The sequence below is a fragment of the Candoia aspera genome, chromosome 2 (assembly GCF_035149785.1).
Source record: "Candoia aspera isolate rCanAsp1 chromosome 2, rCanAsp1.hap2, whole genome shotgun sequence".
Lineage (NCBI taxonomy): Eukaryota > Metazoa > Chordata > Lepidosauria > Squamata > Boidae > Candoia > Candoia aspera.
Window position 1 is genome coordinate 49685419 of NC_086154.1, and position 27378 is coordinate 49712796.

The 27378-nt window shown below is 39.2% G+C and overlaps 2 protein-coding genes across 2 annotated transcripts in view; one reads left to right on the forward strand and one right to left on the reverse strand.

Moving 5' to 3' along the window:
* The first annotated feature begins 1473 nt into the window (after positions 1-1473).
* ACTR8 (actin related protein 8) lies at positions 1474-19296 on the forward strand. The gene is made up of 13 exons (XM_063291775.1): positions 1474-1903; positions 3522-3692; positions 4805-4915; positions 5988-6092; positions 7600-7773; positions 9255-9348; positions 10579-10711; positions 11098-11251; positions 13009-13104; positions 15190-15330; positions 17476-17740; positions 17913-18076; positions 18683-19296. Exons 1-13 carry the CDS (start codon positions 1763-1765, stop codon positions 18824-18826), a joined length of 1893 nt encoding a protein of 630 aa, XP_063147845.1. The 5' UTR covers positions 1474-1762; the 3' UTR covers positions 18827-19296.
* A 3756-nt stretch (positions 19297-23052) lies between these two features.
* The window catches only part of IL17RB (interleukin 17 receptor B), a 35362-nt gene continuing 31036 nt past the window's right edge, over positions 23053-27378 (reverse strand). Inside the window, exons 9-11 of the mRNA XM_063292852.1 lie at positions 27199-27283; positions 25418-25507; positions 23053-23988 (exon numbers count right to left, since the gene is read on the reverse strand). Of these exons, the coding sequence (XP_063148922.1) occupies positions 23408-23988; positions 25418-25507; positions 27199-27283 (756 nt within the window). The 3' untranslated portion in view covers positions 23053-23407. The remainder of the gene's footprint in view (positions 23989-25417; positions 25508-27198; positions 27284-27378) is intronic.

Consider the following 27378-nt stretch of genomic DNA (forward strand, 5'->3'; position numbering starts at 1 on the left):
ATGTAAAAGCTGACCTTATTGCAATATGTGTTAATAAATTTATAAATAAAAATACAGTCATGATGATAAATAAATCCTGGCACAAAATCCTGGTAACTCAAGCCATTTGCAGTATTATGCCCTTTGCAAAACCTGATGCCATCCAAGAGTTTTAGACTCCAACTCAGTTCCCCTTAAGTTTCACATGGTTTATGTATTTTAATTTTAATTCAATTTCATGCTGGAATCTCCCTTCTAAAGATTTTATTTTTCAAGTCTGTTTCTTTAACAGAGTAGTATATTCTGAGATTTTTCTGTATTTTTCTGCCAGCTTCTGTATATTGGTCTTTCTTATGCTGAATACTGTATATGACCAATTGTTTGGAAGTTGACTGCATGTATAGAAAACACTGCTGCTGAAAAGTGATGGCATACAATATTGCATTAGAATTAGCTATATTTAAAAGTGGATTTAAATCTGATGTAAAGGGACCATTAAAAGGGCTGGATAAAGCATTTGAAGAGGGCTTCGCTAAGTATAGTAGCAGAAATGAGACCCGTCCCCCCGCCCCCGAAGTGTTAAACTGATCGCATCTTTGAGATAGCTGATCCAAAGGCTGCCTCTAGTTGTTTGCACATGTGGGTGCAGGTACAGCTGTGCTGGCAGTCCCAGGGGAAATGTCTGCGTACAAATACACAGCTGGACAGCCAGGGAAGCAGCCATCCAAGCTTTCCAAAGGAGACAGCAATTTTAGCACTTTAAGGAAAACAGCGTTGCTAGTGTTAATGCATTTGTGAAACACTTCTTTCAAATGCCTTGCATAGCCTCAGGAAACTTAATCAACTTCAACAAGGATCTCATAATTTTTCTGTTCTCTTTTAAATACAATAATAGAGGTAAGGATATGGGTGCCATTCCTTCTGCAGTCCTTTGTTTTCTCTCTTGCAGCATTCCAGCTTTTTATTTATTTATTCTTAATTTAAAAAATATTAAGTGGAGCAGGGAACCTAGTAGGTGCTAAAGAAAGTATCTGTGGACATCCTAGCAACAAGAGAGATGACTGGCTTGAAACAGACTAACAGAAGAATTTCAGGGGGATTTTTTTTTCCTTAGAAGCTGCATGAAAAGCTGCATATTTTTCTAAAGGCTGAAACTACATCGTTTGCCCACAGCTTGGTTCCGATTGCCATTACGGAAACCGTACTGTGTTAGCCTTGTTAATAAAACGGTCTTGTTAAATAAAAGAGGTTCCAAATGATCTACGGCGATTCCTAGCAGGAAGCACCTGAGCTCAGTGAAAAAGTGTCTTGGCTGAAATGTAGCCAAAACAGGGATCTGACTCAGGTATTTCGTTAATAGGGACATGCCGAGCATCCTGTTCATGAGCCATTTCATGCGCAGAAGAGAACAGAACACTTTTAAAATAAAGCCCGCCCTGCTGGTGGCACTAGCCGTGCACGCGGCAATAGAAGGGTCGCCCCTCTGAGCAGCCTTCGCCGTCTCGGTGTACCCGCGAGAAGGAAATCAGAGCGAGGAAAAGCCTTTTTGCGAAGGCGGCGTACCAAGGGCCTTAAGAGAAAGCCGGCCACGATCGACGGCTCGTTTCCCCGCCTCCGGAAAGCAGAACCGCCTCGGGTTCGTCCCGGTCGCCCGGAGGAGCCGCAGCCCCGCTGCCCCAGGCCACATCGCGGGCGAGGCGGGGGGCGGGCGCCTGCTCTTGCCGCCGCTTCTCGGAGGAGGAGGCGGCCCAACCGGCCCTTCGCTCGGCAGGTGCCCGAGAAGATGACCCAGGCGGAGAAGGGAGAAGCCGCGGCGGCGGCGGCGGCAGAGAACGGGAAGGACAAAGAGCGCGACAAGGAGAAGGAGCAGCGTGGCGCCAAGAGGCCGATCGTCCCCGCCACGGTGCCCGACTCGCTGCAGGAGGTGAGCCCAGCCGCGCCGTCCCCGGGCCCTTTCCAGCGCCGAGGCTTCGCAGCCGGCCTCGCCTCCACCGAGACGGCGGTGCGGGAAGCCGCCTGCGTTTTGGAAAGCTTTCTCCCGACGGTCGGCAGCGCCTGGTGGTTCAGGCCTGCTTCCCCTGCCGCCTCGGCGGGGGCAGCCGCTCGCACCCCACGGCTGTCCTCAGGGTCGGACCGGGCTAGGATTTCCCTGGGGGACCACCCGGAAGCCCTCGGGCGGTCCCGTAGCCTGGGAAGCCAAGTATCAACCCGGAAGTAGGCATGGGCTTGTCTTTATCCATATCCTTGCCGGATGCAGCCATGTGGGCATCAGGAGTTGGGCTGATCAAGTATTTCCCTTACTTTAGCTTGTATATTTGCAGAATTGGGTGCTGAAGACTTTTCTGGACTACAGTCGTTCATGTTGGTAACCCAGATTTGAGCGTGTCTTTAAAAAAAATATATCACGCCTAGAGCCTTAAGAGATCAGGAAGAGAAAGGTTTAACTGAATGCTATTGCACCACAGCATGCTTTTTTTCCCCTTAATGCAGGGTATTTTTTTTCCCATTTCATTTTTAAGTACAGTGACCATATTTTCTTGGAAAAAATAAAGGACTAATGTGAAAAAGGGACAAATCTGAAAGAGACTCATAAGAATAAAAAAATTGTTTATGTTTATAACTTTGCTTTACAAAGGAAAATTCAAGAGCAAAACTAAGAAAACAACTCAATAAATCTAAAGGACCGCTTTCTGAAAGAAAGAACTGTCCTTTATAATAGAGGACATATGATCATTGTATTCATTGTACATTGATTTATTTTGTGCCCATATTTGTAGCCTGAAGTGATACTATCCAAGGAAAGCTGTAGTATTTGGTAGAATGTTTCTCTCCTTATTTAACTTCATGCTTATTTAAAGTAAACTCCACTGAGTTTAGTCTAAATAAAATACACATAATCTGAGGAAACCATTAGCATAAAGCATGTTTCCTAATATTGTATGGGGACCCTTGCAGAAGAGAACCAATGGGATTTTAGAAATACCTATTTTCTCCAGTGTTTTTGATTCTCCCCTGAGTTGGGAATCTCATGTTAAATCTGTGTATGTGTTTGCAGTGTTACATTGTAAGACCTACTCAAAAGTAAGACTTATTTAATAGAACCATTTCTAGATAACTGTGCGTAGTAAAAGGTAAGTATCAGTCTGCTTCCCCACTCTCCCATGTTTAGACACACATGTATCTCTGAGCTTTGAATAGGGAGGTGTGCAAATATAACATGCTTTATCATTTCTTCTAAATCAAACACTTTTCATTGTTATAAAGTGAGTCTGTAATAAAACTGCATAACCCTAATGGAATCAAGTCTCTACTTGATTCTTCCATCTTCCTCTGTACCCAGACAATTCCACTCCTGTCACTGCAGCAGGTCTGACAGTGAAACATACTGGAGTATGGGAAACGTTCCAGGTTTGAAATATTAAGAATTTACACTCCCTTTCATTTTTAGCTAAGGGTAGCTTACAGTGGAATAAGCTTAATTTATAATATTGTCATAGAAAATTGTTTTCAAAATAAAATGTGGACTATTTTACTGTTTTTAGCAAATCCAGAGCAACTTCATTGTTGTGATACATCCTGGCTCAATGACTTTAAGGATTGGAAGAGCCACTGATACACTTCCTATTAGCATCCCTCACATCATTGCAAGAAGACATAAACAACAAGGACAAATCTCATACAAAGACAGCTGGCTTTTAAGAGAAGGACTCAATGTAAGTCTTCAGTCATTTGGGTCTTACATGAAACTGAATCAGTTACTGCTTATATGGAAAACATTATTTTCATGTCTTGTTCTAGTATGCTAAATTTGTACTGCATTCCATTCTTCTCATACTTAACGACTGTGACTTCTACTTGTGCACTGTGCCTAACAAAGAATGCAAGAGGTGGTTTAAGACCACCTCCATCCTGCAGACCCTTTTTGGGACTACAAATGGATTTTATTGAATTACCGTCATCAAAAGGCTATAAATATATTGTTTGTATGTTTTCCAAATGAGTGGAACCACCTGACCCAGGTCATTCAGCAAGTACTTCGGTGATTTGGGCAGCCCCAGAACATCAATCAATGGTTAGTCCAACCCTATGGTTGTGTGGTCCATCTTCACCATGTTGAGCTGGATGATTTGGTTCTGGCCACACGGTTACCAGTCCCTCTTCACCTGGTAAGGCCTCCTTTATCTGGGAGAGATCACTAGGAGCAGGAGCCTTCTTTAAGTGAGATGTAAAGGCCAGCGCATTTAGAACTGTTAGAGTAGTCAGTAAGATCTGAGAAAGACCTTTCCATCTGGGTTTTAAAGTAGTTTTCTGCTGGTTTATTTTTACAAAAACCCAATCACCATTCTCCACCACTGGGTCACTTCACCTTTGCTATCCATCTCTTTATGTATGTCTACAATACTTCTGTTCTGCTGTTGAAGAATGTGATTAAGGCCTGAAGATAAGCATGTTATAGAGTGAGAATCCTAAACTGACTAATGAAGGACTAATTCTATTTTTACTTTTAGTTGCCAAATCTATAATAAGTCAACAGTGGAAATGTTTAAATAATTTAACAATTGAAAAATGACCTTCAACTGTTGTTGCCTACTTTCTTTTAGCCTAGATACCAATTTACCACCCAATTGATAATTTAACCTTATTTTTTTGGAGATACAATAGACGTATAACATGTGGAAGTTTGGATTTTTATATAATGGTATGGGTTTTTTTTTTTAAGAACATGTAATAGATGGTCGTTTGAATATTGGTTTCTGTAATACTGATATACAATCATTAGTTCTATGCCTGGAAGCAATCTGAATTACTGATTGATTTTATTTAGAAACCAGAAAGTACTGAACAAAGACAAAATGGGCTTAAAATGGTTGACCAAGCAATATGGTCTAAGAAGATGTCAAATGGTGCCAGACGTACACCTGTATCACCTGATCAGGTATCCCATTTGTAATCTGTGGTTAATACTAATAGTGTATGTTAAGGAGAACCAGTAGAGTCTGATGGCACTTGAAGGCTCAAAAAGAGGCAGAACATGTCTCTGGTGAGGTTGAGTCCTTTGCGGAGGAATGGTCATCAAATCAACTTTGCAGTAATTCAGCACTTTATTAACTATCACAGACCAATCAAAAGATTTTTGAATGAAAATATCTTTGAGATTAAAGACTTAAAAGGGTATGTTCCAAGTGGAATTCTGTGAGTTGAGGGTTCAGTTCAATAGCTGGGGTTATTGCCAAAAAGATCACTCCCAAGTAGTGCCTAGTAGCCTACATAGACTTTTGGAATATGGACTCTAATTTTATACTGTTTCAGAAATTATGGCCCTAGGCCATGAAGGATTTTACAGGTTAACATCAGCACTTCAAATTTGGCTCCAGAATTAACTATAAGTCAGTGACAGTAATGATTTACTAGCGTTACAGGTAGTCCTCACTTAGCAATGGTAAGTGGGACCAGAATTTGTGTCATTAAATGATGTGGCCATAAAGCACAGTATCATGTGAACATGCCGCTTAGCAATGAAAGTTCCGGCACTTCCAGTTGCCATCAGTAAGCAAATCCAGTGCTGTAATTAAGTGTAATGTCACATGGTTGCCATTTGCAACCTCCTGCTGGCTTCCCAATTGACTTTGCTTGTAAGAAGCAGGCAAAGGAGGTTGCAAATGGCGATCACATGACTGCAGGATGCTGCTACAATCGTGAGTACAATGACCAGTCATAAGTACCACTTGCTCAGCACTGTTATAAGTTCGAACAGTCACTGAACGAGTGGTCGTTAAGTGAGGACCACCTGTATATGATCATACCGCACAGTTTCAGTCACTATCCAACCAGCATAGTTTAGGCTAATTGAAGTTTCAGGATTGTCTTTAAGGACAGCGGACAACATTTAAGAATGTGCATGACCTTGGATTTCAAATGAAGAGCCCTGCATTCTTAAATAAAGATTATTTTTTTCTCTGTAGCATGACATTTCATTTCTAAGTGATTGCTTTAAATATTTATTCTAGGCCCGATCTTACAACAGACAGATGCGACCTGCTATTTTAGATCACAGCTCTGGGACAAAATGGACAAATACTGCCCATCACCCAGAATATGTCATTGGTGAAGAGGTAGGGCCTCTTTGTTTTTCATTAAATTACACATGTAATTTTGATTTAAAAGTTGTGGAACTGTATGCATCTTTAAGAGGTCTATTTGGACTTGATACAATCATAAGCTACCATTTTTCAAGGCCAATCCCTGCTCCTGTAGGGATAAATGATTGCAATCTATCTTTGGTGAGACTCCATAGTCCTTCTAAGGACATCCCTTTGACCATATCCATCCAGCCTATCCATTGCCTTCTGTTTTTTCTATTCCCCTCAAGCTTTCCAAGCATAGCCATTTCGTCTAACCCAGCATCTGCAAACACCACATTCCCAAAGTATGTAAATTTCTGCTTACCAATTGTTGCCTCAAGGAGGCAGTTGATCTTCATTTCTTCCTGAACAAGTTGATTGTACTAGGAAAGTTCCCCAAAACCATAATTTGAAATAAATCTCTTTATTTCAGCATGCCTATCTGAAGAAAAGGCACTAGAGTACTGCTTAAAAGAGTGACAGACAGGTGCAACATTAATGCTTTTGTGCTTTCTGAGGCAACTTTTTGGAGGCAAATTTAGTGTTGCACAACACTAATACTTTTCAAAGAATTTCAAGCTCAGACTTTGTCAATGTTGCTTGGTTTTGGTTTTGTGACAGTTGTCATCCAAGAGCCAGTTAAGTTTCCCCTCCACCAAGGACAGGCAGGGATCATGCAGTCAAAACACATGCTCTTCCCCAGTTTCATCACTGCCTTTCTTATTTTCTTCCTGCTCCGTTCTGCCTTTTCTGGGGAACCTTTCATGGTGTCTCTATTTATTTTTCTTTTTACTGCTTCCTTTATTCTTTCGTTTTCTTATTCTGTTTTTATTTTTAATGCTCCTCCCTCTAATTTTTCTTTCTGCTTCTCTGGCCATTGTGGCTTATAGCACTAGTGGCAACTTAATCACTGTCTAGATCTGGAAACAAAAGGTGATTTTATTCACCAGGGAGCCTGAATAGGCAAAATATGATGCATTTTTAAATAATGTGCAATTGAGCAGTGGTCATTTGTATATAATTTATTCCTTTCTATTCTCTTTCCAAGTAAAAAAGCAAATTAGGTTTTTTTAATTGGTTAGATAGCAAAATTATAGTTTGTTGGTGTATGTGATTTTAGACTTAATTTCATTTTGAGTAGCACAAAGAAAGAGAAAAAGATGATGTGCCACAAAGGAGGGAAAGTTGACCAGAGGAATGGCACATGTAGAGGTAGCTATGTAATGCTGCAGTTTCAGTCCATGTTGGCTCTGGCTCATTCCCATGTCAGCTGCACCCTTAGTTGACAATTCATCCATGTGCAAGCTAGTACACTGTGTGAAAATTCCAAATATCTGTGATTAAATTTTGCATGAGGTGTTATTTATTTATATTCCTTACACAGTAGAATATTAAAAAAATAATGTGATGTTAATATAGCATATGATAACACCATCAGCAGAATGAAAACTGTTCCTAGTTAATAGAAATCATATTTTGTTCTTTTTATCCTTTTCAGGCGTTGTACATTAATCCTTTGGACTGTTACAACGTTCACTGGCCTATTCGACGGGGACAGCTGAACCTTCACTTAGGACCTGGGGGCTCCCTTACTGCGGTTCTTGCTGATCTTGAGGTTATATGGTCGTATGCAATTCAGAAATATCTAGAAATACCTCTGAAGGATTTAAAGGTGAATATTGATTGTTTTCAGATGAATGTGACAGTGACAGCCAGCTTTCTACGATTATTACTACAAAGAGAAGTAAGCAGTAATACACCTTGTAGCCTTATACCACATTTGTTGGCATCACTTTCTTACATATAGCCCATCCTCAAGTTTATCTACAATAATACTTTATTTATTTTATTTATTTATATAGCCACCCATTTGACTCGTAAGTGGCTTACAATAAAATGCATAATATAAAAAATAACACAATATAAAAATAAAAAACACATAGCAACCTAGCACCATAAAAACAACCATCAGCAGAGCCAGGAGGTGGGCTCCACCATGCACTCGGGGCCTCAGGCCTGGGCACAAAACGAAGTTTTCAGGGCCTTTCGAAAGGTCAGCAGGGTCAGGGCCAGTCTAATTTCAGGTGGAATGATGTTCCACAGGGTGGCACCATGACAGAAAAGGCTCTCCTTCTGGGCCCTGCCAGCTGACACACCTTGGCTGATGGGACCAGGAGCATGCTCCTCCTGCTGGATAGGTTAGGATGGATAGAGACAACTGGGGACAGACGGTCCTGCAAGTAACCCAGTCCCAAGCCATGAAGGGCTTTGAAGGTGACAACCAGCACCTTGAATTGTACCCAGAAGAACACCAGAAGCCAATGTAGCTCACAGAGCAGTGGTGTCACTGAGTGACTGGAGCCAATAACTGCCCATGCAGTCGCATTCTGCATCAGTTGAAGCTTTCAAATACTCTTCAAGGGCAGCTCCATGTAAAGTGCATTGCAGTAGTCCAGTATGGTGGTCACAAGGGCATAAGTGATCGTGAGCAGACCCCCCTGGTCCAGGAAAGGGCACAAGTGATGCACAACCCAAAATTGTACAAAGGCCCTCCTAGCCACAGTGCCACCTGCTCGTTGAATAGGAGCCATGAGTCCAGGAGGATTGCACACCAGGTCTGTCACAGTGCCACCGCATCCAGAACCAAAGATGGAAGGTCCCTAGAACCAGGAGTCAAAAAATCCAGAGCCACTTGGTCTTGCTTGGGTTGAGCTGAAGCCTATTGCACCCCATTTAGGCCCCCACAGCCTCAAGGGAATGAGAAAGAGCCTCCATGGCATCCCTCAGGCAGCCTGGAGGGAGCTACAAAGCTGAGTATCATCAGCATACTGATGATAACCTCTTCCCAGACTGTTGAATGACCTCACCCAGTGACCTCATATAGATGTTAAACAGGAGAGGGAAGAGTACAGAGCCCTGTCACACCCCACAAAGGAGAAGCTGCCAGCTGGATCTCTCCCCCCAATCAATACCGACTGGAACTGACCATTTCCTGGTTATCTAAATTATTTTATTTATTGAAATGATGAAATTATTATTAACATTTAACAAAAAAAAATTAACCTATTTCAGCTGCCTGTATTGTTTAGTTCTCCTACAGCATTGTTCATTCTGTTACATGAAGCAGCCTTTTTTTTCCCTTCTCTTTTTCAGTATTACAGATGCATTTTACTAATTCCAGACATCTATAATAAGCAGCATGTGAAAGAAATAGTAAATATGATTCTCCTGAAAATGGGCTTTTCAGGTAATAAATCACTATAATCAGCTGTCCATGATGCTTTAAGTTATCTTAATTTCTGCACTGAATTATCTTTGTGATTCTTGCATTCCACCATGCATCCACCAGGTGGTAAATCCATCGTTTTCAGCTGCCAAACTGAACTGAGTCTGGCTGTAAAAATGGAATTATATTGATTTAAACCTGTCTAGCGTGTGTCTTGGCAATATAAACTTCTTTTCACTGACTTAACAGAGCTGTCCCTTTACTGTCACTTACATTGCAAAAGAGATCAGAAGTATTTTCTACCTTCCAGGAAAGGGTGGGCAGTAGTTTCTTAGGAACCTCTTTTTACTATTCCAGTAGCCTCTTTATAGGACTTGTAAGGGGGATGGTTGCACAAGCACAAGTTCCATCCCCTACTTAACAAATCTTCATTTGCCAAACACTACTATTTACCTTCCTTCTGGATCCATCCCCTGCATTCGGTAGGGCGGGCCTGTGCCATAAAAGCAACTTGTGCCCTGTATTAATCAGCCAGGTCTGTTTGTGGGTGGGAGTGGCCATGAGTATCAGGAGGCTCAACATTCCTTTTTGTCCTTAATAGGTGGGTGAAGGGTTGAGCAAAAACCACAGTCCAAAGCGAATTCCATCCTTCGGGCACCCTAAGCTGTCAGAATCCCAAATGCAAAAGCCTTCAGCAACTGAAGACGTGGGAGCAAACTTAGCCAAGTGTTCTGGCAGCTGGGAGAGGCATGCAAATGTAGATCTTGTTTCATGTGTTGAATTATCTAAGTGCGAGCTTTGTATTATCCCAGGCTTTACGCCTCAGCCTTGAACCAGCAGATCCAGAGCTGTATTGTGCCCCCCAAATCTTGAATGTGGTTCCCAAATTCACTTCCAAGAATAGAGGTGAAATGCAACCTCAGGACTGAAAAAAACAGCACATCCTTTTTTAACATGTAATACCTTGAGGGACAAAGCTTATATAAATGACAATGGTTAGTTGGGAAATAGAGAATCATGAAACACAGATAATACTAATCAGAGTTTTCCTGGGTAAGCTGACCAATTTACAAAGGACATGGGCAGAGGTAAGCACATTTCTTATTTCTTCTGACAGTGGATGCATAAATTGAGAGTTTTATAAAATGGGACTTGAAAGGTGTTCTCTAGTACTGTGTGTAGGACAAATGCAAGGCTGTGTTTGTACAGTATAAATTGTATATAGCAGTTACGGCACCCTTTTGTTTTTAGGAATAGTAGTGCATCAAGAATCTGTATGTGCTACTTTTGGAAGTGGTTTAGGCAGTGCGTGTGTTGTTGACGTGGGGGATCAGAAGACAAGCGTCTGCTGTGTTGAAGATGGGGTTTCACATCATAACACCAGGTAACTATCAAAAGTTGGGAGCAAGCATTTCACATACATTTAATATTTTCAGTAAAATTTAATATTTTGTCCAGGCCAAGGGATTCTATACTTTGTAAGGCCCTCTTAACATATCTTAGTCCTAAGTATCTTTTTAAAAGCTTTCTGAAGTGTCTTTAAGAATCGGTGTAACTTTTGTGCTGGCGAATAAAGGATTGGTGCCCCCCGTGTCTTTCCCAGTTGCTACAGCAAAGTTCATATTAGATCAAATAAATGATTGGATTAATAATCATGGATATAATATTTCTTCTAAATGTTTTAAACTTCCTTCTTCAGGGTAAATAGCTTCTTCTGAAAAAGCTGATGTTCTCACAACTGTGTGTGGACTTTTTGCTCCTTTTTTTTAGGTTATGTCTCGCATATGGTGGTTCCGACATATCAAGATGTTTTTATTGGCTTATGCAACGGGCTGGGTTTCCTTACAGAGATTGCCAGTTAGTTAAAAAGACAGACTGTCTTCTTCTTCACCACTTAAAAGAAACATTTTGCCATTTAGACCAGGTAAGATCTAAAACTGTCAAGCGCTGCATTTTTTAGGGCAGAGTCTGTTATGACTGAGACGTTTTAAAATGTATGGAGAACGCGTCTAGAAATTTATAAAGCTAATGTGTATAAAGTGTATGATGCTGAATAGGGAGAAGGAAGAATTGCTTCATATGATGCTGCACATGTCACTGCTATTGAAGATTATCTTGTGTTCAGAAAGAAATGAGAATTAAGAGAATGCTTCTTTTAAGAACCTTCTAAAATAACTAAAATGTGAACTTCTCGGGAATTAATAGCTGTAGTATTATTTTCCTGTATTATTTTTTTCTTTCTTGATTGTATAGTTTTAGTAAATGACATTATTACTTTACTATTGTTTATTTTTGATGTTATGTAAATAAGTTGAGAGCTCTTCCACCAAAGTCAAATTCCTCATATGTCTAATCATACCTGGCCAATAAAGTTATTCTATTCTATTAATTTGCTTCTGCTTATAAGGTATCAGACACAACCATTATTGTTATGCCTGTTTTTTGAGTTTTGCAAGGACATTAGCTAGCCATAATCAAAAATACACTGCAGACTACTTACGTGTTTGGTTTTATCCAGTAATGCTATGTTTTTATTAAACAATTTTCCTATTCTGGTATCCTGGATCACAACTTCTGTGACTCTAAGCCAGCATGCCCTTTGTAGTGGAAATACTACAAATTTGGAGTGTATCATCGGGGGAAAGTATTCTAAAACCTCAGATTTTCTAAGTTAATTTGAAGTATAACTTAATGGCCTAAGTTTTAGATACATAGATAATTATTCTTTTGGGAAAAAAGTAGGGATAAGGAAGCTGCAGTGCAGGGAAGCACATTCTACCTTAAACCTCGCTTTTATGATTTCTAGAGCTGCCCCAAATCATGCTGCTGAAATTCAGCATAAAGACTACTAATTTTCCACTGATTTTAAGCAAAAAAAGTGCAAAAAAGTCATGTAAAACTTTTGCAACATATTTTGTACCTTAATTCCCTCCCTCGAAATATAAAAATGCTGAAAATTCTGTCCAAGTGACATCACTACAACCTGTGGCCCTCAGAGCCTGAAAAAGTAACGAAAAATGGAAGTGTTGGCCCCTGGCCACAGATGTTTGCTAATGGATCTTTTTAAAAATAATGTTGTCAAAAGTTACTGGCATCAGTGTAACAACCAGAAACTACCTTTCACAAGACTGATGCAACCTTTAATAAAACAGGTTTTTTTAAATGTCTTCTTTGGCATCTTTCCTAATAATTTAGCTTAGCTTCTTGAGAAATCTATTACTCTTGGTTTTTCTGCATATTAATAAAACACCAACCCTTAGTTACTGTTCTGTGAAAATTAACAAAAGCACTTGGGAAAAGCTAAACATTCACTTATGTGGCTAAGATGTCCCAAGTTAGTTTGGAGAGAGCTGAATTCATTTAAGCTACACTTCAGAGAGCCAGTTTGATATAGTGGTTAAGGCACTGGGCTAGAAACCGGAAGACCGTGAGTTCCAGTCCTCCCTTAGATAAGAAAGCCAGCTGGGTGACGTTGGGCCAGTCACTCTCGCTCAGCCCTAGGAAAGAGGCAATGGCAAACTACTTCTGAAATCTTACCAAGAGAACTTCAGGGACTTGTCTAGGCAGTTGCCAGGAGTCAACTTTGGCTTGAAGGCACCCCCCCCCCACAAATAACAGTAATACTCACTGTTACTTCAGAGTATACACACATAAAATACTTATACCTTCTTTTATTACTAGGATTTATCTGGACTGAAAGATCATGAGTTTCAAGTCCGTCACCCAGATTCTCCAGCTTTGTTGTATCAGTTGCGCTTAGGAGATGAAAAGCTACAGGTAAAAGACTGAGATGCAATCCCTTATAGTGCTATGAATAAAACAGAACATGTCTTTTCTTTTGAGCTTTAAATGAAACAAGCTCCATTAGAAATTTTCCATCCAATTGTTTTGAGTTGGCTCAAGCATTGTATATTACGAAGGAACAAAACTTGAAATACTTTGAATATTCCAGTTGTGGGAAACAGTGGGAACTCAGAAACAGCTACTGCTCCCTTGTTTATCACTCTAGGGTTGGAAGATCACATTGGATGGTAGTCCATGCCAAACTCTGTGGTATCTGCCACCTAAATTGTGGACAATTTGGCCGAGGACTATATTTGGATTTTTTTTTTGAAACATTAAAATAAATTTCCATAGGAAATAATGGGAATATGCCTCTCTCCTCACTAACTAAAAAAAATGATTTTGTCCATTGTTTTGGGGAGACACTTGCAAATAGGGGAGGTTGCTGGCTGCAAAAAAAAGAGGGTTGCTGGTGCTTCTTAATTGTGGGAATAACATTAACATTACAGCAAGACATGAGAGCATGCATGGATAGCATGTGTGCACCAGAGTTCTACAAATCAACATTGTCTAGAAGTCTTTACATTTATGCAACATCAGCAGCATTAGCAGCTCTGGTGTATGAAGCGGACTAGTGCACAAGCTTTCTTAACTTCTTTCCTCATTATATGAGAAGTTACCTATCTTTGAGTTCCTGTCTGAAACCAGTTTCATGTTTCTCTCTCCATGTATGTCTCTATTCTTCCTTGTTTACATAAGAAATTAATACAATGATTCTGTGTTTAGTGAATTCTGTTGTGTCTCCTTTGGTAAGTGTACGCATTGATCTTTTCTAACTTCTAGGCCACTCCTTTATTGACATAGAGCTATTTATTCTACAACTGACTCTTCTTTTGTTTTAATTAAGTATTTTTGAAAGAATGTAAGTACAGGTAGTCCTTACTTAACAATGGTAATTGGGACCGAAATTTCCATCACTAAGCAATACGATCATAAAGCGTGACATCACATGATCATGCCACTTAGCAACGGTAGTTCCAACAGTCCCTGGTTACTGTCGTTAAGTGAATCACCATGGGTCATTAAGTGGGAACCTCATGTCATCACGACCTCCTGCTGGCTTCCCCATTACTTTGTTTGCAGGAAGCTGATAGGGAAAGTTGCAAATCACCATCACATGACTATGGGGATGCTGTGACAGCTGGAACTTTGAGGACCTGTCTTATCCACTCGTTCAGCACTGTCACAAGTTTGAACTGTTGCTGAACAAGTGGTTGTTAAACAAGGACCACCCATAAAATGAATGTAAGTTTAAAAAAGTAAGAAAGGAAAAACAAATAACAAAGTATGGGTGGGTGAACAATGGATCTAAAGTATCATAAAACCAGTATGTTCCAGTATATCAATCAATCACTGTACTACAGTTCACAGATATAGTATATTGTTATGGACTTAGGATAGTATAGAAAACTTTATAACCTTTCTCTAAGCAAAATCCCCACATCCCTATTGAACTTTAAGCTAGAATGTACATGGTTAACACAATACCAATACAAATACAAAAAAGTGTGATTCTGTTTACTGCCCTTTGGTAAGGTCCATGCATAAAAACTTCATTTGTGTTGCTTAAAGCAGAGATTGCCAATAAACAAAAGAACTGTCTTTGGAAATCTCTGTTAACCTATCTCCTTCATTACTGTGTTTACCCAGACTGAAAGATCCTCTGGTTCCAGTTCCTCCATTTCTTCAGCTTTTGAGTTTCAGTTACCCTTTGACAGTAATTCATAAATTCTTGGTGTTGCATCTATCACTTCTTTCAGTTTGCCACATAATGCCTCTGTGACTCCCTCTGCTGCATCTGTAGAGGTGCATAAAAATGTATGCCCTCTTGAGCTCCTGTACAAAAGATGGACTGTAAATCTAGCAAATAAATATTAAATATTTCTATCTACATATTCTGCTGAGAGGAATTTTGTAATCATAGGTTGTTTAATTGTAACCCAAGTGCAAGCAAGCCTGGATGAATTTATAGAGAAATATATGTAATAATTTGGAATTCTTCCTATCTTTCACAATTAGGCTCCAATGGCATTATTTTATCCAGCAACGTTTGGAATTGTGGGTCAGAAAATGATAGTTTTGCAACAAAGGTCTCAAGGTGATCCTGAGGACCCACATGATGAACATTATCTCTTGGCTACACAAAGTAAGCAAGAGCAGGTGTGTGTGCGTGCCTTCTCTCTCCTTTTGGTTTTTTCCCCTTGTGCTATGAGACTCAGTGTCTGCACAGGTCTAATTATATTTACTTAAAGCTTTCTTTCCAGAGAAGTGATAGATGAATTCTACTGATAGGGCTCGCATGATCGTAATGCTAAACCAGCCATGTCCAGGTTGGCAGTCTCCAACTAAGATGGGCTAGAATTTCTGTCTGCCCCCAGCTATGCTGGCTGAGGATAATATAGACCAACATATCTGGAAGGTATCTGGAAGATTATGAGGATGAGAGTGCAGTGAGATCAGGGCTTTTCACATACATATGATGGTTATATTTATTTGTTTGTTTATTTATTTATTTAATTTAAGCTTGCTTGTTCAACTAACAATTGTAGTTTATAAAGCTGGCTTGTTTCAGTTATCTATAAGAGTAACTAGTGTTTAGTATACAGATGTCACAAGAAACTGCACATGATTTAAAATTGAAGCAGAAGTTTTGGATTTTCTTGCAACCATGCCAGAGGGCAGCAGACAGCTGCTATATCTGACACACAGTCTCTCTAAGTGTAATTGTGCTTGTGTGCTTACATGCACCTTTATTTAACTACCTTGAATTATGATCAGTATGATGCTTTAATTCATTTTTTGTTACCTAGATAATTTTTGTAAGCCCTTCTTTTTCAGAGTTTTTTTTTGTTTTGTTTTGCTTTGGTTTTTTACGAAAATCAACATTCCAAGCGTAGGATTTTGATTTGGAAGTTACAAAGTTGAACTGAATGGATGTAAATATTGGCTACATTGGGGAAATCCATTATAGGCAAGAAGAATATACCATATTAAAAAAAAAGTGCTGAATTTAAGATAGCCTCCCCAGAAAGAATAGGTAGAAAATTATAAACAGAGATAAACATTCTTTGCAGTCAGAGAGTATGTTTTGTCAACCTAACATTGCCAATTCCAGCTGAAACCAATCATTAAGTTTTCCCCCAAAAAGTATGTGTGTGATTGATGTCAGCCCAAGAACGACAAGGAATCAATCCAGCCAAACGCCAGTTCTTTATTTGCTCACACCGTATAGCCAGAATCTTGCCAGACTAAAGCTACTCTAACTGACCTAAGGGGAAATAACCTGGGAGGCTCTAGGGCGGGGCTACTCAGAACCTCTTAGTCTTCCCATGATCTAGCTCCGGACTGTGTTTTCTCTTATCTTGCTCCCCTCCTTGGAATGTGCCCCCTCCTTCCTTAGAACCAGCTCATTATTGTGCCCATTACGTCACCTCCCCCTTCAGAGAAACATTCCATCACATCAGCAGAGTATAAAGTATTTCACAAAATAATACTTCAGTTGTGTGTTGTCAGTTCCCATCCCAATTGTATAAATGCATGTGGTTTTGGATGGGAGGGTCAATTGCAGCAGTAAATAGAGTTTCTTGGGCCTTTTTATTTATTTATTTACTATCCTGCCTTTATTAACTTTATAAATAACTCAAGGCAGGGAACATACCTAATCCACCTTCCTCCTCCTATTTTCCCCACAACAACAGCCCTGTGAGGTGGGCTGGACTGAGAGAGAGTGGCTGGCCCAAGGTCACCCAGCCAGCTTTCATGCCTAAAGCAGAACTAGAACTTTCCGTCTCCTGGTTTCTAGCCCATTGCCTTAACCACTAGACCCAACTGGCTCTCTTTTTTTCTTTTACATTTTTTTTCTTTTACATCAAGAACTGGGTATGAGTAATAAGAAAGTAACGAACTGGGGGTGGGTGGGTGCAGAAATAGCACTGAGCCTTTAGGTCAGCCTTTCTCAATCTTCTGATCCTGGTGGAACCTTGAAATATTTTTCAGGCCTCGGGAAACCCTTGCACATTCAGGCTCAAATATAGGCCAGAAGTTACAAAATTATTGTATTCATTTCATGTGTAGGCCTATATATATGCATTAATGGTGTATTTAAACTAAAAATAAAGAATGAAATGTACCTCTTTAATGTGACTTGCCTGAATTTGAAATAATTTTTTTAATAAATTGTGAACCCTAGGGTTCCATGGAACCCTGGTTGAGAAACCCTGGTTTAGAGTGCTCTTCAGCCCCAGAGTTATGGGCAGTATTTGTGCTTGCTTTTATTGACAGATAATCTTATTTTGCTTTTTCCAGTCTGCAAAAGCAACAGCTGATCGAAAATCCATAACCAAGCCTGGTGGATTTGAGGGAGATCTCCGTGGCCAATCTGCAAGTGTTGCTGAAAATGTCTATCCTCCTGACGTGGAGTTAGGGAGTTCTCATAGTGACTGCATTATTGGTGGAAATGACTCAGAAGAAACATTAACAACTCACATGTCCCGAAAAACTGCTGTATCTCAGTTTGAAGGGAAAGCTTTAGGTCTTGACAAAGCAATTCTGCACAGCATTGACTGCTGTGGTAAGAAAACTGTATTAATTTATGTTATATGTAATACTAATATTTCAGGCAAGACTTACACTAGTATTATAGATTTCTATAAATACTTATTTTCCCAATTATTCCATTAATTGTAATTTTCTAATTAGTTTATTATAGTTTATTTACAATTCTTTCATGTGCACATTTCTAGCATCGGATGATACCAAAAAGAAAATGTATAGTTCAATCCTTGTAGTAGGAGGTGGCTTGATGTTCCACAAAGCTCAAGAATTTCTTCAACACAGAATTCTCAACAAAATGCCTCCCTCTTTCAGGAGAGTTGTTGAAAATGTAGAAGTCATTACAAGACCAAAGGTATCTCTGTATGGATTTATGCATGTTTCAAATAGCAGAGTAGCTGGCGATAGCATTAGGAAATGCAAGGGAATTAATTAGGCAGTAGTCAAAACACGCTTTGAGATGATTAATAGAGCCTTCCATACCATTCAGAGGGATGCTTCACCCACTGTACTGCTGTGAGGATAGGTTGAAGTGACCACATCTCCCAAAGGCTCAGCTGGGCTATTTGAGGGCCTTCTACAATTACCTGCCAATGGCATTTGTATGCACCGAAATCCACTTCCATGGGGATTGGCAAAGTCTTCTGTGCATAGTCCTTATAGTTAATTACCACATGTAGCACCAGTTTTATTAAAATAATATGTATTTAATTAAAGTAGGCTATGATAAAAAGCATGCACTGGAGTCTGTTTAATGGTTAAGTCAATGACATTTGCAAAATATTAGAGATTGGAGTAGTCTGCAAAGTAAAAAGGTGTTACTGTCCAAAAGTAAAATGTTTTTTCCTGCTCTTTTAGAGCCTTTAGAATTTAGCCACATTTGTAAGAGTTCAAGGAACTGGCCATGGGATAGTGTTTTAAATTTTAACTGCATGGTGTTTTTTCATCTGTTTAATATTAGGACATGGATCCACGCCTGATTGCTTGGAAAGGTGGTGCTGTTCTAGCCTGCCTAGATACAACACAAGAACTCTGGATTTATCAGCGAGAATGGCAGCGCTTTGGTGTCCGCATGTTGCGTGAAAGAGCTGCATTTGTGTGGTGATTATTCTTATTATAGAAATAATAAAGTGTTTCCTTGGCCCCCAGTTTTGTGTTTTAAATAGATAAAAGAGATTAAAAGTTTCTTCTGGAATCATTTTAAAATGGGGCATAATGGTACTAAAGATTTCTGTAAAACCTTTCCTCTAGTTCAGTGTTTCTCAAACTTGGCATGCTGGCTGGGGAATTTTGGGAGTTGAAGTCTACACATCTTAAAGTTGCCAAGTTTGAGAAACACTGCTCTAGCTGAATGTTTTCTAGTGATCTCAGTGAGTCTGTGACAAAACAAAATTAACTTTTACGGAGTCTTTATAGAAAAAGTCTTGCCTTACCTGGTATCCTCATCTTCCTTAAACCCCAACAAAGGTGGTGATCTTTAATACTGAACTATTAAATCAGTCTGGAGGGTGCTAGGGTACTTGGAATGACATTAGTAAGATTTTGGAATAAATTTGCTGGGCTGAATTGAAGAAACATTTGGTTAAAAATCATCTTGTTGTACTGAATGCTTTCATAGCATCTGGAATTATTTATTTATTTATTTGTCCGTCCGTCCAATTTATATAGCTGCCCATCTCAATGAGTGACTCTGGATAGCAAATAGAATTAAAATAAAACAAATTACAAACATTACAAAAGTTAAAATACAAAGCAGTCAAGAAACAACAAACCCAAACCACTAACACAGCCAAGAAGTGTGTCCCTGCACACATTCAGGGCCCCAGGCCCAGGTTGGAATAATGCCAATTGGCCAAACTTTGTACAGAAATTACAACTTGCAAAGCTTCCTGGCTATTGAACACATATCGTCCAAGCACCTACAAGCCATTTTATTTATTTACACACACACACACACCCTGAAGACAATATATAATATGAAATACATTTTAAAAATCTGTCTAGACAACACACTCTAATTCCAAACACACTCTAACTCCAAAAAACTATCTGACAAGGGGATCATATCCACCCTACCCAAAAGCCTGGGAGAATGCCATCAGGGTGGGAGCCACACAAATCTCTGGAGGAAGAGGGATCCTATTCCAGAGACCAGTGCAGCTTGTGAAGCAGTGATGTCACATGGGCATACTAAGGTATGCCCATCACTACCTGTGTGGTGTCAGCAGTATTCAAGGGTAACCCCATGTAGAGTGCATTGCAGTGGTCAAGCCACAAAGTGACTTGGGCATGAGTGACTGTCTGAAGGGCCCAACTGCTACACAAGATGGAGCTGTGCAAAGGCCTTTTGAGTGATTGGTGAACACCAATCCCATACAGAAACTGGACAACCAGGTAAAAAGAATTCTCAAAAACCTCATCAAGAAAGGTCAAATTACACAAGAAGAACAGAGGCGGATGAAAAGCAGTGGACCCGTCCTCCCACGCTTCTATGGATGCCCCAGGATACACAAGCTGGGCATACCACTTCGGCCCATTGTATCATTACCAGGGACTCCCACGTATAACATAGCTAAAGAGCTTACAAAGAAACTCAGACACCTCACAGAGGAGAGTGAAAATTCGATCAACTCCCCACTACAGTGCCTCCAGAAAATCAAAAACCTAAGAATAGAAGAAGATGAGATCATGGTATCATTTGACGTTACAGTTCTCTTCACATCCATAGACCCGACACTAGCAAAAGAATCCATGGCTGCAGTTCTGCGCAACACACCTGACCTAGCCAAATACACCAAAATAGAAATACCCAGGATAGTGGACCTCATCAACCTCTGCCTTACAACCTACTTTCAGTTTGATGGAGAAATATACCAACAGATCAAAGGAACACCCATGGGATCACCGATTTCAGGACTTATAGCAGAGATCGTAATGCAGCGTCTGGAAAGGATAGCACTCCCACACATACAACCCAAAGTATGGATCCGGTATATAGATGACACTTTCATCATAATACAAAAGAAAAGAACACCAGAAAAAGGAAAAAGATCATCTGTACAGCACTTTCCAACAAAATGGATACCCACTCAACTTTATCAAAAAGTGCCTTACCACCCAACCCACTACAACCCAACCAACAGCAACTATGAAAAGGATAACACTACCATACATCAGAAACATCTCAGAAACCACCAACAGATTGTTACAACCACATGGCATCACCGTAGCATATAAACCAACTAAAGCTCTTCAAAACATATTAAGCAACCCAAAAGACCCAATAGCCGAAGAAGAGAAAACAGGAGTTATTTACAACATACAATGCAAAGACTGTAACAGCCACTATGTAGGACAGACAGGCAGAAGACTAGCAGAGCACATCCACGAACACCAACTAGCAGTCAGAAGACACAATGAGAACTCCCTAATCTCACAACACATGGACAGACTCAACCATAGTTTCAACTGGGAAACTGTGAGCATCCTAAACCAAGCCAAATCCAAAAATGCCAGAGAATTCCTGGAAGCCTGGCACTCAGACAAAGCAGCCATCAACAGACACATAGAGGTAAACAACATTTAGATACTATTCAAAAGAGACAATAGAAAAGCCAAAAGACCAGTACACTCCCTTGCCAGCAATCAACACCCAGATATGCAAAAATCAACACTAGGATTAACACCAGATGAACCATCAAACAGCACAATACACCCTAATCGAGGAACTACTAACTCAGGCAATCAACCAAGCAGCAAACAACAGCCCAATCAAAGAACTCCCAAGGAGAGAACAAGTCTGGCAATGAAACGTCTGCAAGAAAACAAGGCTCAGAGAGCACCAAGGACTTGGTGTTAGTAAATCATGAGCATATGATTCAGTAGAAGGGCTTGTAAGGAAGAACCAACAGATGTTTGCAGTAATCAAGTTTTATATCGTGCAAATGAAATACTGGAGAGAATCCACATCAGACATAGGAAACGGACATAATGTCTATCATGGGCCCAAACCAAATGGTGATTTAAGCATAATCACCAGCCCTTTTAATCCCTGGAAATGAATTGGCAACCATATCTGTTAGTAAATTGTTACAATTCACTTTCCTAAGTGGGCACACAGGAATCCTATCTTTCATGTTCTGGATTGATTAAAATTTCATGATAATTTCCAAGGCAAATCTTTGTACAATGTATTTCCATGACCTTATCCAGGTATCTCTGGCTTGTATTTAATCTTTAGTAGGGGGCCCAGAGTAACAACCTGATTTTTTAAAGTGCGCACTACTCTGTCTCATAATTAGAGTTCCTTTAGTTGGATAGGTGGACATACATGTTTGTTCATTAAATTAATTAAAAGCATACCCTTGGTTTGATCTCTTCCATATCCAGAAGTACCTCTCTCTTTTTTTTTGTATTAAGTTTGGAGTGCTTCAAGGCCCAGCCTCAGTATAATATTCTGTATTGATTATTATGAACAATAGAGAACTGACCTTTGCCATAGGTTCAGTTGCAATGGCATAAAATATTAGGCCCTATCAAAAGTTCCTGAGTTAGCTGGAACTGGGATTAACAACTGTTCCTCCTCATTACATGGTCAACTCAGGTTGCTGGTGTGTTAATGCACATGTCAGATCCCAGCAAAGTACAAAGAATGTGAGATGATATCAAAAACAATGCAACATCAGTAATTTGGAAGTAATTACTTTTATTGGATAGCTCTGAATGATTCTACATGTACAGTTCATTTGTATAGACAATTTAGTATCACTAAATTAGATATAGTCTGCCAAGAAAACGTCACAAAAGCAGCGTCCCCCCCCCAAAGGGTCAGACATGACTCAATGCTTGCACAGGGGACCTTTCACCTTTCAAATTAGGTATCAGCTCTTGGCAAGAAATATGCAACAAGGAGTTGGAATACCCCATTTGAGCAAATCAACAGCGCTTTAAAGAACATTAAATATATATCTTCTGCTCTAAAGATACAATTAATTCAAGAAAACATTATTTATTTATTTACTGGACTCTCAGTAAGTTTGGCCAGGGCTGGCTGTCAACTTCAATACTGTAATCTGAAAGTGCAGTGTGGCAGAGGGAACATCCTGATCATTGTTTTCAGCTAGTTGCCTGGTTGTCCTCTCTTGGCTTTTTTTTCTACGTTTGTTTATATGGTATTCAGAAAAAAAAAGTTTCAGAATGAGAATGTCATGCTGAACTATATATCAAACAGTTGGCATTTATCAATTTATGGTGCAAGGACTGTAGCCAAAAAGATGGTTTTATTTCCATGGGAAGAATCTATTATACTAAATTTAAAATCCTGGATTGGAGATAATTGCTTCCTTTCCACCTCTGCACTGGCTTACTACTGATATATTGGATAGACCAACCAATATTATCCCATGTGGTCATGGTTTAATCTACTGGTTAAAAGCAGTTATTATATTTATGCATTTTACCATGCACTGTTTCTTCCTTGTTCTTTTTGTTTGTTTGTTATTAACTTTTGTTCCAGTATTTTAATTTTTTGTGTTGTTTTTGTTTTCTTTTGTATATTAAAGCAGTAAAAGTATAGAAATAGTGCACAAGCATCATGTATGTGAAATGTGTGAATATTAGCAACTTACAATATTAATTCACTTTTATAGCTAGAGGAGAAAAATGAGACACAATCTCCATTTTAATACTATACCTGCAATTCAGATCTAATATTAAATCTCCAGTCCCATTTCTCCTTTGCAGCTTTATCCTTTAGACTCTGTGAAATGTAAAGGTCTCTACAAAAGGAGTCAATATCTTTCATTAAAAGATAGTTTGGGCAGATGCTCAATGGTCTTGGGAGATCTGGGCCTGGATGTGTTTCATTGAAAGAAACAACCATGTACTTGTGGAGAGAAGAATCCATTTTCCAGTCACTACAGAAGGAGTGCAATGCAAGAGTGAACATGCACTCAGAATTCTTGTTATGGTTTTCTATAATGCTCTTACAATCTGAATTACATGAAGGACTTGGGTGGCTTGGGCAAAGAAAAATTACTTTATCAGCAATTTCTTTCTGAGTAGCAAACCACTGCACCGGTCCTATTTCAGCAATTCTCCGTTTTTGCCATAGATCTATTATAACATTACTTTGACAGTATTCCTGTAGAAATTCAGCAAAACCCAGGACAGTGTGCTGAAAACATGCTTCTTGAGAATATACAACAAGAACTGTAGTGGGTGTTTGTGCTATTACAGGATGGAAATGAGCCACATAGGTTACTGTACCTGTTTAAAAAAACAAAAAAACACCACCACTATTAAAACTAGGAGTGAGCAAGTTCAAATTTAAGAAAGCTATAAAAACAGTATTTTGGAGACATTATGTCATTTGTGTATCATTGTGGTTAGGAACAGATGCCAACGAATACTTCTGAGGAAACTACAATCAAACCACCAACAATCTTAAAGAAAACACTATCTTAATCATCACAGAGGCCTAAGCCCCTTACACCTATGTTCTCAACAAAGGCAGCCCACAAGACATCAGGAATATCATCCCCAAATGTGCTATAGCATTTGATCACCAAGCTCTACCACTTTGTACTTATCTCCCTCAATTTTTAGGAGAACAAATATTTTAAAATAACAGTACATTCAAAAGCACATTGCCTTTGTCTTATATTTTGTCCTTACAATTTTCTTCTTTATCTGAGATACATATACATTAATTTATCATCTTAACTCATGGAAAGGAAGTCCTAGCAAAGTTATATCAGTATCAATGTTTAGTAAGAAGTTTCAATAAAAGTAATTTCCCAGACACTACTATGAAATCACAGAATGAACTTATCAGTACTTTATACTGGAAACCAACTAACCACTAAACTGTCTTACATGTTTCCCATTTTCAAGCACAAAACCCAGGATTCTATAGCCACAACACCAACCTGACATCAGAAATAGCAATATTCAAAAATGGGTAGAGTATTTCTATTCTCCGGGACATCCTGTCACTGACATCATCATGCTTGTAATTCTTTCACTTAAACATTTCATTGTGAAAAACAGCTGAACTAGAATTCATTAGACTTAACTCTATTTCTTACAAGTTTGTAATCGTATCTCCCACTTGGATTTTACATTTATATTTTTATTATTTTAATATTGGTGATTTTATGATGTCAGGTTTTAAGGTGAATTTTACTGTAAACCGCCCAGAGTCCCCCTTTTAGGGGGAGGTGGGTGGTGATAGAAATGCGAATAATAAATAAATAAATATTTCAAGAATATGCGTCATCTAAACATTTTTGCTGCAGCTACTTTCTATGAGTAATTTCCACTGTCTGCATCTTTTCCATTCAACTTTTGTTCTTATCTCTTAATACTTCTCTCCCTTTTGGTTCCCTTACCTCTCAAACATAGATGTGTCATACTCAGAATCATTTGCATATGCTAGTGTTTAAGATGCCACAGGATTTGTTATTTTCCCAGTGAATGTTACAGAATATATGGGTATTTTGAAAGCCTGCATTTTCTTAAAAATTAGACAAAAATCTGGATTCAGAGTGACAACTTCCCTTTCCTCCATTCCCCCTCATGACACAGAATTGACAGGAAAAAGGTAAAGTAGTCCTGAGCCACCTTCAGTTTGTGGACAGAAGGTAGAGGAGAGACTATAAAAAGACAATTTCTGTGGAATAAGGAAAGCTCTTACCATGCTTACTCCTGAAATAAAGCACAGCAGCAACCATGCATACTATCAGAAACAAAGCAATGAATATGCCAACATAGGTTTCTTCCACATCTAAATGAGAAACAAAACAGATTTGAAAGATAGCAAGATTCTTTAAAAGACTAAAATTAGCCTATCTAAATTAATAAAAGACACGAACAATTACCATTTTTCTCAAATGACAGTAAAATGCATTCCCATATATGCAAGTGATGATACAGCACAGATGGAGATGAGTCATTAAAGCATAAATGAGGAGTAGAGATGTGGGAGATGGCATCTAAAATATGCCAGGGTAATATGGGTGCTTCAGTCCCTAAATTCACAATGACTACCAGAGCAATCTTCTGATAATGCTCTAAATCAGCAATTGGCAACCTGAGACCCTCCAGCAGGGCCACAACTAAGGTGGGGGGAAGCGGGGCATGTGCCCCAGGCGCTGCGCTGGGGGGTGCCAAAGTGAGCACTGGGGGGGTGCCAAAATGGGCGCAGAATCCATGTTTGCCCCAGGTGGCAGAGACCCTAGTTGCAGGCCTGCTCTCCAGTCGGTTTGGTAGCCTCTGGACATCCTTCTAACCATGATTGCTGAAACCTGCCACTTGAAATATTTTTCAGTTTATATGGTATTCAGAAAAAAAAAGTTTCAGAATGAGAATGTCATGCTGAACTATATATCAAACAGTTGGCATTTATCAATTTATGGTGCAAGGACTGTAGCCAAAAAGATGGTTTTATTTCCATGGGAAGAATCTATTATACTAAATTTAAAATCCTGGATTGGAGATAATTGCTTCCTTTCCACCTCTGCACTGGCTTACTACTGATATATTGGATAGACCAACCAATATTATCCCATGTGGTCATGGTTTAATCTACTGGTTAAAAGCAGTTATTATATTTATGCATTTTACCATGCACTGTTTCTTCCTTGTTCTTTTTGTTTGTTTGTTATTAACTTTTGTTCCAGTATTTTAATTTTTTGTGTTGTTTTTGTTTTCTTTTGTATATTAAAGCAGTAAAAGTATAAAAATAGTGCCCATCTCAGTGACTTTGGGTGGCATACAACACTCAGTTAAAAGAACCAATGCGCAAGTATCATGTATGTGAAATGGGTGAATATTAGCAACTTACAATATTAATCCACTTTTATAGCTAGAGGAGAAAAATGAGACACAATCTCCATTTTAATACTATACCTGCTATTTCAGGTCTAATCTATTTAGCTATTAGATCTACATTGTGTCTGACTACCATTTTAGTTACTTCTGAGCTTTTTTCTTTTATAACTTTTGAGTGAGTGATCATGATGGTGTTAGGATGAGCGACATTTTTGTGGCCAAAGTTGACACATATAGTTTGGAGAGGTTGAGGACTATAATGTATTACCACTGAGTTGCACATTATGGGTCCTGGCTGCCTGCAGATAATCTATTTCAAAAAGGTGTTTTCCATCACCTTTTATCTTGCTTGTTAACATCTCACAGACTCTTGACTGCTATTACTTATTCACCAAGATTATTACTTTATCTCCTGCTCTTCCTCTAAAACTGTTCAGAGCAACTAATGAGGTTCTTCTCCCTACCTCCAAGCTCTTTTATTCTCACAACCCTGTAAGAAAATATAGGCTGAGTGACAATCTGAAGGTTCCCGAATGAGCTTTGCGGTCTCACTGGCCAATCTTGAGCTTGTGCTAACAAAATTATATTAGCATATAGAGTTTAATGTTGCCATCCATAAATAAATACTTTAAAGTCTCAACTAACCAGCGATAGGTTCTTTGGTGCAAACTGTTTGATAATAAGAGTACCTTCGGCAATCACTTCCACATCCTGGAAAATAAGGAATTAGCTGGAAGAAGAGAAGCAAAAAAATAGTACTGGTGTTATTATTAAATACAGTCCTTAAGTAGTGTTTTCATATTTTATTTTGCATTGGGAAATCCC